The sequence below is a fragment of the Silurus meridionalis genome, chromosome 25 (assembly GCF_014805685.1).
Source record: "Silurus meridionalis isolate SWU-2019-XX chromosome 25, ASM1480568v1, whole genome shotgun sequence".
Lineage (NCBI taxonomy): Eukaryota > Metazoa > Chordata > Actinopteri > Siluriformes > Siluridae > Silurus > Silurus meridionalis.
This window is the reverse complement of record NC_060908.1, coordinates 6863778-6880697: the sequence shown is the minus strand read 5'-3', so window position 1 is coordinate 6880697 and position 16920 is coordinate 6863778. Positions and strand designations below refer to the sequence as shown.

Sequence of the window (16920 nt, the reverse complement as noted above, 5' to 3'; positions counted from 1 at the left end):
GGCCTTTTATTGTGGCCAGCCTGAGGCACACCTGTTCAATAATCATGCTGTCTAATCAGCATTCTGATATCTTGACACCTGTGAGGTGGATGGATTATCTCGTCAAAGGAGAAGTGCTCACTAACACAGATTTAGACAGATTTGTGAACAATATTTGAGAGAAATAGGCCTTTTGTGTACATAGAAAAAGTCTTAGATCTTTGAGTTCAGCTCATGAAAAATGGGGGCAAAAACAAAAGTGTTTTGTTTATAATTTTGTTCAGTGTATTTGGACTGGCGAAAGGAAGAACTACAACACCACAGAAACTAACAAAGAAAACAGAGACAGAAAGACAGACAGACAGACAGACAGACAGACAGATAGATAGATAGAACTTTGTCATATAAATATTTATAAAGGCTATAATTATATATACACACGTGAAATATTAGTGCAAATCTAGTAAGGCACAATATGTGTAGAAAATGAGGGGTATATAAATGCACATTTATATATCTATGGACATGGACACTGGAAAATTAAGACCCGTTTAAAATTATTTAAGACCTAGAACAGCAAATTGAAAACTTTTTAAGGCCTAAATTTATTTATATATTTTTTTTACTTATTAAGACCCTGTGGAAACCCTGTACAATAAATAGATATTTAAACAAGCACAGGTAGAGTTAAATACTCAGAAGAACCCTGTAGCAATGCTATAGCTATACTTCAGCGTATCAAATGCTCTAGTCAGTGCTTTCGTGTGAACACAAACTGTAATAGACTTAATCTTGTACAATTTAATCCGAAAGAACAAAACGATGTTAAAAACTCATCAGATGTTCTAACCTGACTTTGCAGTGTTGATGAGTTCTGAGGCTCCCACAGCTCCATGTACCGTCACGTCGCCATCAGGCAAACACAGTTCAAACTCCTCCTGTGGCTTCACTGAATCTAAATCACACACATACACACACACACACACACTTTACCTACACAATTTACACAAATCTTATCCATAATTATATGCTATGGAAATTTACGGAAAAGTCACGGTCAGTTTGGTTTAAACTCTATGATCTGAAGAACTAGAAATGGCATTCTCACACAAGGTCGCTGGAGGATAATTTACCTAATGAGCTCAGCTGGAACAATGGCTAATCAGCTCAAAGGCTAATCAGGTTGACTTTTAAGTCAGGAATATAAAACAGAAGAGCGTGCTGTTCGAGCAAAATAGTCGATGATCCCCAAAAGCGTTTTATTCCTTTTTACATACCGCATCAATTATTCAAGTATGATGTTATACTTTTTATTCTTTTATACTGTATTCAGTTGTGGAATAGTCAAGAAACAGATTACGTCCTGTTACTACAGTAGCTATAAATAGTGGGTACACGGCTTTCTCTTGCGTTTAATAGACAGAAACAATGCAGCTTGATACTGAGCAAACTCAATGTCTCCATTCTGAAAACTTCATCTCTGACCTCTACTTCTTTAAATAATATATAATATCTGTTTTATCTGTTTATTAATAGACTTTTTTTTGTTCACCCTGCATACGGTGCGTGTGCCCCAAGCTGAGGTAGTTTATTTTGAGTTGGAAATCTATGCTGCTCGTCTGCTGTGGGCTGAAAGAATGCACCATTACTGCACGCGATAATGTGCAAATAAGGTTTCAGCAGCCTATTTATATCGTCTGTTTATTTGACTGCATTTAATAGCCTTTTTTATTAGCATGTTGACTTATTTACTCCCGGTCACCTTTGCATTTTAATGTTTTTAATCAGCGCTAAATAAACCAGTCTCACAAAACACTGTCTGGTTTTAGGACACCAGTTAATACTCACAGCTGTGATGTCTGTATTTTATTTACACACACACACACACACACACACACACACACACACACACACACACACACACACACACACACACACACACACACACACTCTGAAGTGACAAATACCTTCTCTTGGTTCTGACTCGTAGATAGAGACTTTAGTTCCATCCAGAACTATGTATTTGCTTTCCCAGCCCTGTTGACCACGCTTCCCATTTCTGTAAAACAATTACAAAAAATTAAATTTCCATCGACAGCCGTGTGTGTGATTCAAGTGTGGGGTTAAAGAAGACAACTTCTGAAGAACAGCACATATGGATCAAATGCACTGTTTTTAAAACTCTGAATTTAGACGCTGTTTCTGGTTTCAGCTCACTTTACTCAGTCTGTTGCCTACCTAGGCTGCTTCATCCAACCTTCCAGGCGCACATGTCCGGAAGCTTCTTTGACCTGCAGGGCTGGCGAGTTGGCCTTGTCCCTGCACAGAGCCTCAGAGAAGTGGATGGCATACTCCGGAGGCAGACCACATGTAGCGGGAAGACAGGGGGAGCACTTGGGATGGCACAGGGTGTGACATTCTGAAAGGGGGAGAGAGATAGAGAGAGATATTATATACAAGATGTTAGGAGAAATATAGTGGACTGCTAAGACAGATACAATACGTAATATAATAATAATGTAACGCTTTTTTATTTTTTTTATAAATAATTTAATATAAATAAAAATTTGTAGAAAAGCACTTTTTATACTTTTATAGTTGCATTCAATGTTGTAAGTTGTACACTTTTCTTTGCTGCTGTGTGCCAATTTAATCAGTTACTCAATTTAATCAAAAAGTGTATTGCATTAACAACATTTTAATAAAATATTATTTTATATATTATTTATCCAGACAGGTATTTTATTGACGAATTTATACGAATTCTAATAATAATAATAAACTGCGTTAATAATAAAAAAAAACAAAAACCAAGCAATTTTAATTGAACTGAACCCAGATACACGCCCCTATCTAATTATACCGTAGCAGTACAAAGTCATTCCCTGAATTCCCTGAAGACTTTCCTGGGAAAACTGTATCTTACAAATCCCTGATATTTTGAAGAACTGTAAATAAATATCCTTGGCATTAAACAATAGAAATCTAGAATATAAAATCAGATAATACACGTAACTCTGTACCTTCAAAATAATTGCCATTATTATAGCTTTTCCTGACGTTTTGGTATAAAAAAAACAACAAAAAAAAAACAACCCTGTTACACTCCATCATATTTCAAAATAGTAAGAGAAGATATAAAAGTGTACCCAGGCAAGTTGCAGCCTGTCTGCCAAAGTGCACTGTGTCCAGGCAGACTGCACATTTGGCGGCTCTCATGTTGAGTCCCACAGTAAAGCGGTGAGGAATGTTATGGTGCATCCTCTCCTTCACACGCCGCCCATACTCTGAGGAGAAAGACAGTGTGTGAGAAAAAAATAAAAGTGTGTGTATTTCAGAGTTCGCTACTGAGTAGAGCCCATGCTGTATTGAAGAAAAATAGAAAAAGTCGGAATCATTGATATTAGATGTTAGCTAGGGCATGTGAAATGGAATACTGAGCAAGTCATGGAATATCTCGCAATGACCCTCACCAGGACTGTGGCCATATGACATACCTACTCTTAACGCAAATTATCTAAATTCATGCAGACATAATGATTATTGTTGATTAATAATTATTATGATAACGACCTTTATTGTAACTGTTTGGCTCAACTCTCAAAGCCTAGAGACTTACAGTCACTACTGATGGAGGAACAGCATATGTAGAGTATTGTTGAGTATTGAGAGGTTGTTTATACAGTGGGGGAAATTATTATCACCCCCTTGGAGAAAAAAAAAATGAACAGTCTAGAATTTTTATGGTAGATATATTTTAACAGAGAGAGACAAAAAAATATAAAAAATCCATAAAAATAAATACAAAAAAGGTTAGAAATTAATTTGTATTTGATTAAGTGAAATAAGTATTTGATCCCGTACCAAATTAGAAAGTCTTCCACAGATCAGAATTAGTACTGTCCCTTTAGGAAACTACTCCAAATATCAACTCGTAATGTGTATAAAAGACACCAGTCACATAATTAACCTCTTCCATTCAAACATCTCTACCACCATGGGACTGAAGACTGTCAAAAAATGTCAGGGACAAGATTATATAAGATATAAGACCTTCAGATTGTTGCCTGTTTTTGGGTCATTGTCAAGATGGAAGACCCGTCCACCACTCATCTTTAGTGTTCTGGCTGAGGCCAGAAGGTTTTCATTCAAGATTCTACAGTGCATGGCCCTGTTTAGGTGGTGAAGTCCTCCTGTTCCCTTAGCAGAGAAACAGCCGCAAAGCAGAATGTTTGACAGTGGGGATGGTGTTTCTTGGGGTCATATTTAGCATTTCTCTGCCTCCAAACACAATTCAATTTGATGCAAAAGAGCTCAATTTTAGTCTCATCTGACCACATTACATTCTCCCAAGCCTTCTTTGAATCATTTAGGTGTGCATTCGCAGACTTCAGATGGGCCTGTTTATGTTCAGTCTTGAGCAGAGAGACCTTGGTGTGTTACTAGTGGTTTTCTTGGTGACTGTTGTCATGTAATTCTGGGCTGATCCCTCAACTTTCTCAGAATCATCCTTACTCCATTAGGTGAGATTTTGTATAAAGCTCTGGAGCAAGGGCAATTGACTTTTCTTACATTTCTTCTATTCTTGAATTATCTTGCCAACAGTGGTCTCTTTCTCACCAAGCTTCATGCTGATGGTCTTGTAGCCCATTCCAGCCTTGTGCAGGTCTACAATCTTGTCCCTGACATGCTTTGACAGCTTCCAGACATCCATATCACGCATATTACAAAAACAGCCTTCTTTCACCTTAGAAATATTGTTAAGCTAAGAACCATGTTGTCTATATCTGATGCAGAGAAGCTCATCCATGCATTCATGACCTCCTGACTGGAATATTGTAATGCATTACTAGGTGGTAGTCCTGCATCATTAATAAACAAGCTACAGTTATTCCAGAGTTCAGCAGCCAGAGTTCTCACAAGGTCAAGAAAATATTACCATACAATCCCAATCTTATCCTGCCTACACTGGCTACCTGTTAAGTTTCGATTTGACTTCAAACTACTGCTACTTACTTACAAAACCCTCAATGGTTCATCTCCCATGTATCTTTCCAGTCTTCTAACATGCTCCTTGAGACTGCAAAACTCCGGACTTCTTGTAGTTCCTTGAATAGCAAAAAATATCAGCTCCAGTCGCGTCCCACCTCATTAAGATTTTGGACCTTTAAAGAAGTAGATGCCGACTCTGCAAACATCCCAAAGCATCTAGAGACCAGCACCATTTGGATTTCACTTCATGTAAAGTTTGGACATTAGACCTCTTTGAGTGTTTAAAGGCTCTGCCATGGAGAAGCTGGTGTTGGATCTACAGTATGATGATCTCAAATGCTACTTTATGAGTTGCTCAGTAGCTCCTGATTCCATAATCTCAATTGACTGTATAAGACTGTAGAAAGGACATTACTCATAATCTTACATTCTGGTACTCATGTTAGTTCTCACTCTCTGGTGTTTTGTATAGTTTTAAAGACTTATAATCACACTCTTGATATCACCCAAATAAGGATGGGTATAAAAATAAAAATAAACTTGAACTTGACTTGACTCTGGTCTTTCCCATGGTGGTAAAGAGGTTTGAATGGAAGAAGTTGATTCTGTTGATTCTTTTATACACATAATGAAGTGATATTAGGAGTACAGGACTAATTTTGTTGTGTGGGTCGATCAAATACAAAATAATTTATACATAATACGTTTTTGCTTGGTTTTTTTTAATATTCTTTCTCTTTCTGTTAAAATAAAAGTCCTATAAAAATTCTAGACTGTTCATTTCTTTAAAAGGGGGTAAATTTACAAAATCAGCAGTGGATCAATAATTATTTCCCCTCACTGTAATGACATTATATATCCATATTTGAACAACCTCTCAATACTCACAACCATTCTACATATGCTGTTCCTCCATCATTGAACATTTAAAAGCTCTGGCATGAAGGAGTTGGTGTTGAATCTATAATGATCTCAGATTTTGCATGAATACATTATTGCTCAACAGCACCTGGTTCCACAACTCCAACTGACTGTATAAGACTGCAGAAAGGACATTACTCATAATCCCACACTCCGGTGCGCATGATCTTTCTCACTCTCTGGTGTTTTAATGTTTTTAAGATTTATAATCATACTCTTAGTATCACCCAAATGAGGATGGGTTCCCGTTTTTGAGTCTGGTTCCTCTCAAAGGAGTTTCTTCCTCACACCATCTGAGGGAGTTTTCCTTGCCACAGTTTCCCCAGGTTTGCTCAATGGAGAAAATTACGTGAATTTTGTTCTAGAATTCTTAAATTCTTAAAAGCTGCTTTGAGTCCATTGTGAAACTTGAATGAATTGAAAACTTGAATTGAATATATGAGATCCATAATGATCCATGTAAGCAGAAGATAAGACCCTTTTTATTGTGATGCTTTTAGCATCCTATGTGTAAAGTAAATCTACCATTTATCCTTCTGTTGCTAAAATTGCAGCTCTATATCTGCTTATCCTGCTTGGAATGCTTAACTGCATGCCAAAGCTTATAAATGGTACACTCACCAGTGGCTTTAATAGCAACACAAATACTCCTGCTCATTCGCGCATTTATCCAATCCGGCCTTCGTGTGGCAGCAGTGCAATGAATAAAACATCAGTATGCATGCATCGCATCAAACATTAGAATGACCAATCTTCTCAGTGATTTTGAGTATCTCCTCAACTTTTTAGGATCGGTGGTCCACTGTGTGCAAAAAATACTCTGATATTTGAGAGCTGTCACTCTTTAGATCTGTGTCAAGCAGAAAAGCATCTCAGAAACCTTGAGCCCGATGCGCTTAAAAAATAGAAGACCACATCGGCATCTACAGCTGTCAGTCAAGTACAGGAAGGGTCCGGACAGCTGAAGATTAGATAAACGTTACCTAGAATTTTTCCAGTCTTTAGCTGCCTGGTGTCAGTGAGCCCACGATGGCTTCAGACTCCCGTCCTCGGATTTAACCTGAATACTTTTCTGATGTTAAACATTAAGTGAAGCTTTTGACCTGCATCTACCTGATTTTATGCATTGCATTCCTACATCATGACTGACTGACTGGACAACTGCATTAATGAGCAGGTGGCTGGTGAGTGCGTGTGTGTGTGTGTGTGCGCGTATAAAACCAATGCTTACACAGGAAATAGGCATTTGTTTTCTAAAGATGCAATTTACATGCAGAGATCCGTGCACTCTAAAAAAAAGTAAGAGAGGGAACGGAAAAAAAGAAAAAAAAAAGGAAGATCAGGAAAGACTGGAGTCCTAAAAGCAATGTTAAAAACAAGTGGCAAAGCTTAAAAACAAACAAACAAACAAAATTAAGAAGTGCAATCTCATTCTGAAGCCAGTGGCAGGGCACTGCATGCTTCATGGAAATAGCAGAGTCTATTCTCGATTATTAGATCAAAGACAATCGAGAGCTACGATGCAGAGAGAAACGGAGAGAAAGAGCATGAAGAGGTGCACTTAGAGAGACTTAAAGGAGGGTGCAATGCTTAGGCCAGAGAGGAGAAGGAAAAAGAGAGAGGCTTACTCCACTATGCACAGGCAACAGCAAACTATTTGTGCACTTCTGGAGATTTAATGCTAATGATTTAACTAAAATATATTGGACACGATAATTGTGCCATAATGATGTTCATAAAAAGGTCAACAAGGTTCTTCATTATGATTCGTCCATATATAACCACCCGTGTCCACAACAAAGAGTTTGTGTAATCCGATTCTGTCGGCACTGCAGCGAGATGCCAACGTCATCACGATAATCACGTATTCACGATTTTAAAGCTAGTCAGCTAGTTGTTTAGTCACGTCACGTCTTTTTCTGAGTTGTTTTAACAATTTTATGTGGAATTGTCTTCTTTTTTGTATATAGCGAATTTACTTATATTTCCTACACCTATTAAAGTTAATATGACAAAGATATTTGATGAACTAAAATGCATGAAAATGAATGCTTTAATCACACAGTAGGGGTGGAACGGTACACGTATTAGTACCAAATCGGTTCAGTACAGGGCTTTGGTTTGATGCACACGTGTACCGAATGCAATTCTTTTCAACTGTGGAACAAAGTTACTGTAAAATTTTCCCAAAAACGTAATAAATGGCAGATCGTAAGTTTGTTTAGTCTCCGTCTCAAAATCTTCGCAGTGTCACTATTTTCCCCCCTCTAATTTTAAAAACACACACATCAATGGCAGGATTTGTCATGCGTCGTAAAACTCTTGCAAGACACTACGTGAAATCGCTGCCACTACCCTGCCATCACCAGTGTTTTTACGACAGTCTAGCGATATGGATTCTTAGCGATAAGAATGTATCCTGACAATTCCGTATATCGAGAGAGTGAATGAATAAAGGATAAAAGGAATGAAGACATTAGTATGCTGAAATCAGTAGAACATATGTTAAATATGAAATGTAACATGCAAACACGTGCACGCACGCACACACACAAATACATACACATTTATATACACACCTGTATGACCCAAATGAGGTTTAACAAAAAACTATTAAAACTATTTTATTAAATTGTTTTCATTTATTTTATTGTATTTTTTTTATCAATGTAACTTTGATTACTCAATTTAATCAATAAAATAAAAAAAATGTATGGCATTAATTAGATTTATTCTATTTTATTTCAATATATTTTATTTTTTAAAACTATTATAAAACATTATTTTATATATTTTCAACCAAGCAGGCATTTTTATTTAAAATTGTTTCTAAAAATGTAAACTGTTTGTTCACAAATGTTAAAAATAATAATGTAAAATGTAAAATGATGAAGTAAAATGTTTTGCATTTCTTCCCTCTAACCGAACCGAACTGTGACTTTTATGTATTGTTACACCCCTTATCACACAGGGATTTTATTTAGCATACTTCCTCATCTGAATTAATTCCTCTCAACAAAATGGCAGCAAAAAGCCAAAGTAATACCTGTAATAATCAATGTAACATTCAAACCATATCAATTGAACTTTCTTAACATTTATTTATCATTACTTACACTTATTACTTGCAAAAAGTCTAAATTACTACCTGTTAATATACTGACAGTAAAACTCCTAGACAGTGGAAGTACTTATAAAGTGCATAGCTTCATAAATTTGCCCCAAAAACTGCCTCTCATCAAGTAGATAGATGAGTTGACTAGGAGCAGTCTTCAGAGGGGTGTTGGGAGATGAGAGAAAAAGCGAGAGAGAAGAAGTAAAGCGAGAGAGAAACTTACTTTCGAATGTAACCCTCCTCTTCTCTGAAAAGAGCAGAAGAGATAAGAGAAGACAAAAAGGTCTCAGGCTTCACAGAGACACATAATAAGAGGGAAGACAGCAACAGAGCACATGGGTATGGTGAAAAAGATGGACTATGTTCCTCAGAAAGCCGGAGAAGAAACAGAGAAAACGGGGAGATGGAAACGAGTGTTGGGAAAGGTTTAGAAGGTGAATAAGTATGGAAATTTTTAACCTCTATTATGAAAAAGACACTACCAAAAAAAATAAATAAATAGATGCACTACAGAGTGTCGGAGACAAATCATGTCAAAATAGCATCCTGAAGCCTATTTAGAATGAATGACTCTTAATGAAAACTTCCTGTCCCAGATCAAGTGCTGTAGCTCACCCTCAGGAGTGGCGGTTTCCTTGCGTCGTGCCGAGCTGGCCGGGTTCAGCAGGCTACTGGGATTTGGCTGGCGTTCAGGAGACTTAACGATGGCCGACATCAGGAGCTGGTGACGGGCCGTGGCCGGGGTGGAGGGGGCAACATGCTCCTGGGCCTTGAAGTGAGCTGCTGGAGAGAGTCCAAGCATGATCAGTCAAATTCGAAAACAAATGGAGAGGCGGTGGAATGAAAATGGATTTGTGGGGGCATCTGAGAGATGCAAATGATTAAACATAGCATGCAATATCTATTGTGGCTGAAGCTGACAAAACTAATTTTATTCTGGCCATTTTTAGATATTTGATCGGTTTTTAGTCTGTTTTGAATTTTTTTTAGTTCTAAATAAAATGTCACATGTCCAATTTGACTGGTTTTAGTTTTTGTGGCTGAATCCTAAATGCGGTATACACAGTAGGTTTTATATCACTACTGTTATAGCCGATATATAAAGCAGTATTCCATTAATATGCTTCAAAGCCGACATGATGTTTAGCTTTTTATATTAGAAAATATAACACACACACTATATTCACAAAATTGTTGGGACGCCTGAATTTTTCAGCCATATGTGGTTCCTCCACAAACTGTTAACACAAAGCTGGGGGAACACAATTATATAAAATGTCTTTAGATGTGGTTTTGCATTGCATTTTCCCTTCACTTGAACTAGGAGACCCAAACCTGTTCCAGCATGACAATGCACCTTTGTGCAAAGCCGGCTCCATGAAACATATGTGTTGGATTGGAAGATGTTGAAAGAACCTCCTATATCTCTGACCTTAATTCTAATGCCCTCAAATCTTGATGAATTGTAATGCAGATTGCATACGAGATTTCTTTAAACTACATCAGTGGAAATTATTATTATAAAAGGAAATGGGAACTAAATCTCGAATGGAAGGTTCGTGAACTACATACGAATCTTACGGTCAGGTGTCCACAAACATTTGTCCATATAGTGTATACTAAATAGGAAGCGCAGGGGGATCAGGAATGTCTTATCTCTAACAGGTGTGTGAGAAGAAAAAAGCATTTAAATTGGGTAGAGGTTCATACGGATTTCAATATTACCATTAACATATAACAGTAAACTAAATATCAGCTACATGAGTGAAAATAAAATCGTGAGAAAACAAAAAAACAACAAATATTTTTCTGCTGATCTTTTCATATTTTTTCTTTCCAGCTATAAAACCAAATTTAAATGCTGAACAGCAAAATATGAAATAGAAGAATGAAAGCTGATTACAGTGCTCCAGTCATCCTACTGAGGATCCAACACAAAAAAAACGCATCAGGGAAAAGAAAAAAAAAAAATAAAGAGAAAACATATTACAGTGAGATTGTTGAGAGAAATACAATACACTAGAACACACTACACTACAGTGTAAATCAGGTGCAAGAAACATTTTGTGGGTTTGTTCATTACTCTGTAACACTAATCATGTTTTGGACAATGTTAGCTCATTCATTATCCACACAATTAGTTTGCGGCATCGAACAATGCAATGCATTATGGGCATTCTGAAGATGCTTCGGGTAAACTAACTATTGCACTATAAAATTAGAGGCCCTAAATAAAAGTTATTGTATGATGAATTGGACATCGTTAAACACAGCAAGCAGGTGTTTGCTCCTTACCTTCCTCTCGCAGTGAACGGAGCTCTATTCTCATCTTCTGCAGGGCTTCCTCCAGCTCGGTGCACCGCGCTCGCTCCTTCTCCAGCGCCGCCTTCATGTCGCTGTACTGCATGGGCACTGTTGGTTGTGCCTGCACCATGCCCGCTGCTCCGTTACTGGCAGCAACCATCTCGTCCCGTCGGCGCCCGAAAATACCCTACAGGACAAGGACAATAGAGACCCTCTCATCACACTTCTGAAACGTGGCCTTCTACTTAACATTCTTCAAAGGCTAAATAGGTAAAGGTGTTTTTTTTCTTCTTGTCACATGTACAATGCAGCACAGTGAAATTCTTTCTTCACATATCCCAGTGATGTTAGGAAGCTGGGGTCAGAGCACAGGGTCAGCCATGATACAGCGCTCCTGGAGCACAGAGGGGTGAAGGGGTTTTGCAAAAGTGCCCAATAGTGGCAGCTTGGCAAAATTGAGGCTTGAACCGTCAAACTTTAAATCAGTAACCCAGACATTCGACCACTGAGCTACCACGTCCCCAGTAAGAAACGGAGTAACAACTATATCAAGGTTACATCGTACACGCTTTTAATTGAGGTGAAAATTTATCAAGCTTAATAAGCCTTCAAGTTTATCGCTCAAACCTTCTTTTTCTTAATAGGCTGGTCCATCTTGGCCTGAAGGAAGTCAATGAGTTTGGTCTGCTGCGAGATCGTGCCCTCCATCTTCACCTTCTCGTGAGAGTATACGGCCTGGAGAGCGGAAGAAGAGATCACAGTTGCCCAAAGGCTGCTTAGTTTGAATCACTTTATAAAAGTGAAACTGCAGAAGTAGAGACACCTCAGTGGTAAAAATGGGATAATCTGTAAAACATCCTTTGAAAAACTAAATGACTAATGCCTGCTTTGGTAAAGGCATAAGCTGTGCTTTTGTGGTGCATACGAATGATACACAGATACATTTACAGATGGAGATTTTTTTTTTCTCCTAATCCAAAAAGCAGCAACAAAACCTACTGGATTAACTAAAAAGAAACCCAATGTGACATACATTCAGGTGCCACTTTAATAGGAACAATAATGCAATTATCTGGTAAGCGATGTTTAGAAACCTGCAGATAAAGTCAAGAATGATTATTATTATTAATTAGATCATTTTACAGCCATTGTAAGCAGCAAAGCAAATCGGCACAGAAACATTCAACTTTAGGACGCCCACATTGAGATCCACTTCCATCAGCCAGAAGCAGGAAAACAGAGGGTACTGGCTCAGCCAAACTGGACAGTTGAAGATTGGGGAAAAGACCTTTTTTCTATATGCTTCAGAACTATACTAGGTATGAGTGTCAATTTTCCTCCAGCTTTTTGCCCCCTTTAAACACAACAGGCACTCATAAACCTAAACATATGGCATCTAAACTAACTTTATTCTTTACTTCTATTGTGCTTATTTACACTATATAACAGTGGCAGGTCATCTAAATGCCGGTAACCTATTACAATGACAATTAGAAATAGCAGATGTACAAATATTACATTTTACTTAGGAAGAAATATAGACAGCTCCCCTTTACCTCATCTGTATATCTCTTTTCAGTCAGGCTTTTCGATCATCTGTCCAATCAACAAGGTGATTTTGAACTAAAATGACTAGCCAATCCCAACACAGCATTTGTTGAAGTGCAAAATTGGAAGAAATAACCTGATCTGGAATTTCCACACTACGATTTTCCTGAATCATTCCTGCATGAATGATCTATATTTAGATATATATACTATTGAGATGGGATTTTTCATATTAGCCATAACGCATTCTGTCATGCACCACATTAAAATGCGTCTCTGGGCCCAAAAACCATCTGTACTGTCAGCAAATGCAAACGCGCTCCCGTTTTTTTTTTTTTTTTTTTGCAAGAAAAGCGTGCGAATGAGAAGCATTTATGAGGTATCTGCAGAGGACAGCAAGAACAACAGATCATTAATCCTGCGAGCGGAGCGTGTGTAGGAGCGTATAATTACAGCATGGACTCAGACAGACTGTGGGAGTCAGGATCTAGTCAGAGCCTCTGCTTCACTATTTTTTTAGGCTCTCTCATCCTGTCTGAATCAATACGCTGCATTCGTCCCAGAGGGGTCGTCAGTGATTCATGCCTTTCAAAGTGCTTTTGATTAGTTGTATAGCATAGTTAATTAACAGGTTGGTAAATGGTGTAACATGAGCTGGGAAGACAATATGAGAAAATGTGTGATGGTCAGAAGTGTGTGTGTGTGTGAGTGTATATATACACACCTGTATATTTTCTAGCTGGTACTCGAGGTCTGTTCTCTCAGTCTTGAGCAGGTCAGTTTGGTCCAGTGCTTCCTGTAGACCCTGAGTCAGTCTGAAGATGTGGGTCTTCTGAAGGTCCATTTGCTGCTGCAGCTTTCCTTGCTGAGATGGCAAACATGTCCAACTATCAACTCACTGGGCTCATAATTTTAATAGACACCAATCAGTTTTTGACTCATCTCATGTTTGTCATCATTCAATTAATAGATTGGTGTGCTAATAGTAACATTAGAGTCTTTTCACATAAAATGAGTTGATTAGGCAAAGAGTCTTGTGACAAAAATGTTAATAGGATACAAATAATAAATCATAGTAGGGCTGAAACGAATCCTTGATTAACTCGAAAAAGTAATTCGAAAAAAAAAAATCCAAAACGTAAAACAAAACAAATGAGAAAAGCAAAGTACTTGTTTAGTCCATTTAACTACAAACGAAGCACTGTGTTTCCCCACAGACCATTTTTACTGACGCACCACCGGCTAAACTCCGGAGGCCAAAGAAAACGACAGTTTCCAAAGTTTTGGGATCATTTTAAACTAAAACCTATAGAAAACACAGTACAGTGTGTTTACCTTTTTTTTTTTTTTTTTTTTATGATTTTTTTTATTTCTAATTTGAATTTGCATTTTCATGTAACATGGCAATTAAATGTACCAAATGGGTTTAGTTTTCACAGATATTCTTGTATGCAATTTCAGCAATAACATTTTTCTAAAAGGAAAGCAAATTACTTGTTCATTTTAAGAGGCCCGTCTTATTTTCTCGTTTCTTTAGCATTGCTCTTATATAGAATAATATAGGAAAAAAAACTTTTTAACCGATTATTTGATTAATAGATGGACTAATTGGTAGAATACTCAATGACTAAAATCATCGATAGCTAAAGTACTAAATCAAAGTACTTTGGGTTCTTAAATAAATTTGAAGGCAAATACATTTGTACTTTTACTCAAGGGAAAGTTTAAAGGGAGCAATTTTACTGAAGTCATATTTTACCTACCGTATCTCTACTAAAAGCACAAGGACTCAAGTACATTGTTTGTGTCTAAGTACATTTCGTACAGAGAATTAAAAATCTATGTGTATATACAGTATCATTCAACTATCATTTGCTATTTAGATTTGAATATCACTACTAAACTGGTTTATTCATTCTATCCATACATACATACAGATACTTGGAGCATTTATAACCACTGATATTGCATGCGACATCCAAGTCTGCAACTCCACAGCTTTTATTGGATATCGGGACCAGCACCAGTGTAAGAATAAACAAGAACTAGTGAAGGAAAGTGAAGTTAGTGAAGTTAGCTAGTGAAGTTGCTAGCACTTGTCCCTGCTAACACTAGACTTGCTACACTGCTGTACAGCTGATATAGTGGTGACAACCATCACATAGATTAAAGTGAATTATTATTATAAATTATTATGTGCTACAGATTATGTTGATTGCTGTCTAGGTGAATTCATGCAGCACTGAATGCCTGTGTGTGTGTGAGACCCCGACCTCCTCCATCAGCCTCTGCTTGAGCTCTCTCTCAGTCTCCAATTTCTGCTGGAGGCTGCGAGCGTTCATCTCCAACATGGCGTGCTTCTTTTCCAGGTCATTCAACTGCAGGTCACAACAGTGGCAATGATGCTCAGACTCACAAGTTAAGACAGTTTAAATGAAATATGCATTTTCTTTATGCTTTTCTGAAACCTTAAGTGAAAAGCGCTCTGAATACTAAGCTACAATATATGCATAATAGAAAAAAAAAAACAGCATTTAAAAGCCCTAAAATTTCCATGATAAGTTTAAAGAAGAGGTAAAAGAAAACTGCTGTATTTTATTCACATGATCCTGAAATAACTTTGACAGAAAAAAAAAATAATCAAATACACGATATGGACAAAATTATCGAGACACCTCACTTTTCCAGCCATGTGTGGTTGTTCCCAAACTTGTTACAACAAATTTGGAAGCACACAACTGTACACAATTGTGTCTTTGGATGAGGTAGCATTACATTTTCCTTTCAATTGAACTAGGAGACCCAAACTTGTTCCAGACTGACACTCTTTCATGAGTTATGCAGTAGCTCACTATAGGGCTCTGACCTACTGACTGCACCCCAGGCTTCCATCAGTACCCGAATTACTAACAAACTAACACCCTCGTGGCTGAATGAGCACAAATCTCCACCGGCACACTATAAACACTACAATATCAGCAGGTGTTTCGTCTTATTTGCTACAGATCAAATCTTTTATTGGTCACATACAGTATATTACCGTGAAAATAAGCCCTACCCCAAAAATAAGCCCTAGTTAAGATCGTCAGCTGGGATTTTACGGAAGTACCATAGGTCTGTTGCAGCACACGATGATGTATTGAATTAAGAAATATTAATATAATATAATAATAATAATTATAGTAATATAAGATGAATATATTATAATAGGAGTAAAGGTAATATAAATTATATTTACCATAATATTTGTAAAGGAGCTTTTAAAGGGGAGTGGTAGCTCAGTGGTTAAGGTGTTGAGTTACTAAACAGAAGGTCGGGGGTTCAAGCCCTGGTATCGCCAAGCTGCCACTATTGGGCCCTTGAGCAAGGCCCTTAACCCTCTGTGCTCCAGGGGCGGCGTATCATGGCTGACCCTGCACTTTGACCCCAGCTTCCGAACAAGCTGGGATATGCAAAGAATGAATTTCACTGTGCTGTGATGTATATGTGAGAAATAACGGCTATTCTATTCTAAATACGAAAACAGGTGCTTTTGTACGAGAGCTACGGTAAACAGGTGATCAATCGGGGTACAGGTTGTATTAGGTTGAAAATATAAGACATCCTCCGTCTTTTGGAGCGAAAATTAGTATAAGACCGCAGTCATCACCTTTTTGTTTTAAAGTGAAGTGACAAAAACAGTGACTTATCCAGCCATGTGTGGTTCTTCCCCATACTTGTTGGAGGCACACAATTGTATAGGAAGATCTTGAGTGGCTTGTTATAGACCTATTGCCTCAAACCTACTGAACGTCTTTATGATGAATTGGAATGCTGACTGCACCCCAGACCCCCACATCCTACACTAGAACCTGATTTTGTTCCTGAATGAGCACAAATCTCCACAAGTACACTCAAAAATCTAATAGAAGAACTTTCCAGAAGAGTGGAGATTATTTTAAGAGAAAATGGGAATTCAATGTGGAATGGGATGTTCACATGGCACATACAAATCTTATGGATAGGTGTCCACAAACTTTTGTTCATATAGTGTATTTAGGAAACAAAACAACAAAATAAAA

General features: G+C 37.6%; 1 protein-coding gene across 6 annotated transcripts in view; it reads right to left on the bottom strand.

The window, feature by feature from the left end:
• The window catches only part of cita (citron rho-interacting serine/threonine kinase a), a 94820-nt gene that overhangs the window by 12521 nt on the left and 65379 nt on the right, over positions 1–16920 (bottom strand). For 3 of the 6 annotated variants that reach the window (XM_046838943.1, XM_046838947.1, XM_046838949.1), the window contains exons 27-36: positions 15133–15237; positions 13584–13724; positions 11939–12046; positions 11303–11498; positions 9623–9790; positions 9231–9254; positions 3129–3266; positions 2218–2398; positions 1947–2038; positions 830–934 (exon numbers count right to left, since the gene is read on the bottom strand). In XM_046838943.1, coding sequence (XP_046694899.1) covers positions 830–934; positions 1947–2038; positions 2218–2398; positions 3129–3266; positions 9231–9254; positions 9623–9790; positions 11303–11498; positions 11939–12046; positions 13584–13724; positions 15133–15237 — 1258 coding nt within the window. The remainder of the gene's footprint in view (positions 1–829; positions 935–1946; positions 2039–2217; positions 2399–3128; positions 3267–9230; positions 9255–9622; positions 9791–11302; positions 11499–11938; positions 12047–13583; positions 13725–15132; positions 15238–16920) is intronic. The other 3 variants (XM_046838946.1, XM_046838948.1, XM_046838945.1) reach the window with 2 other exon arrangements.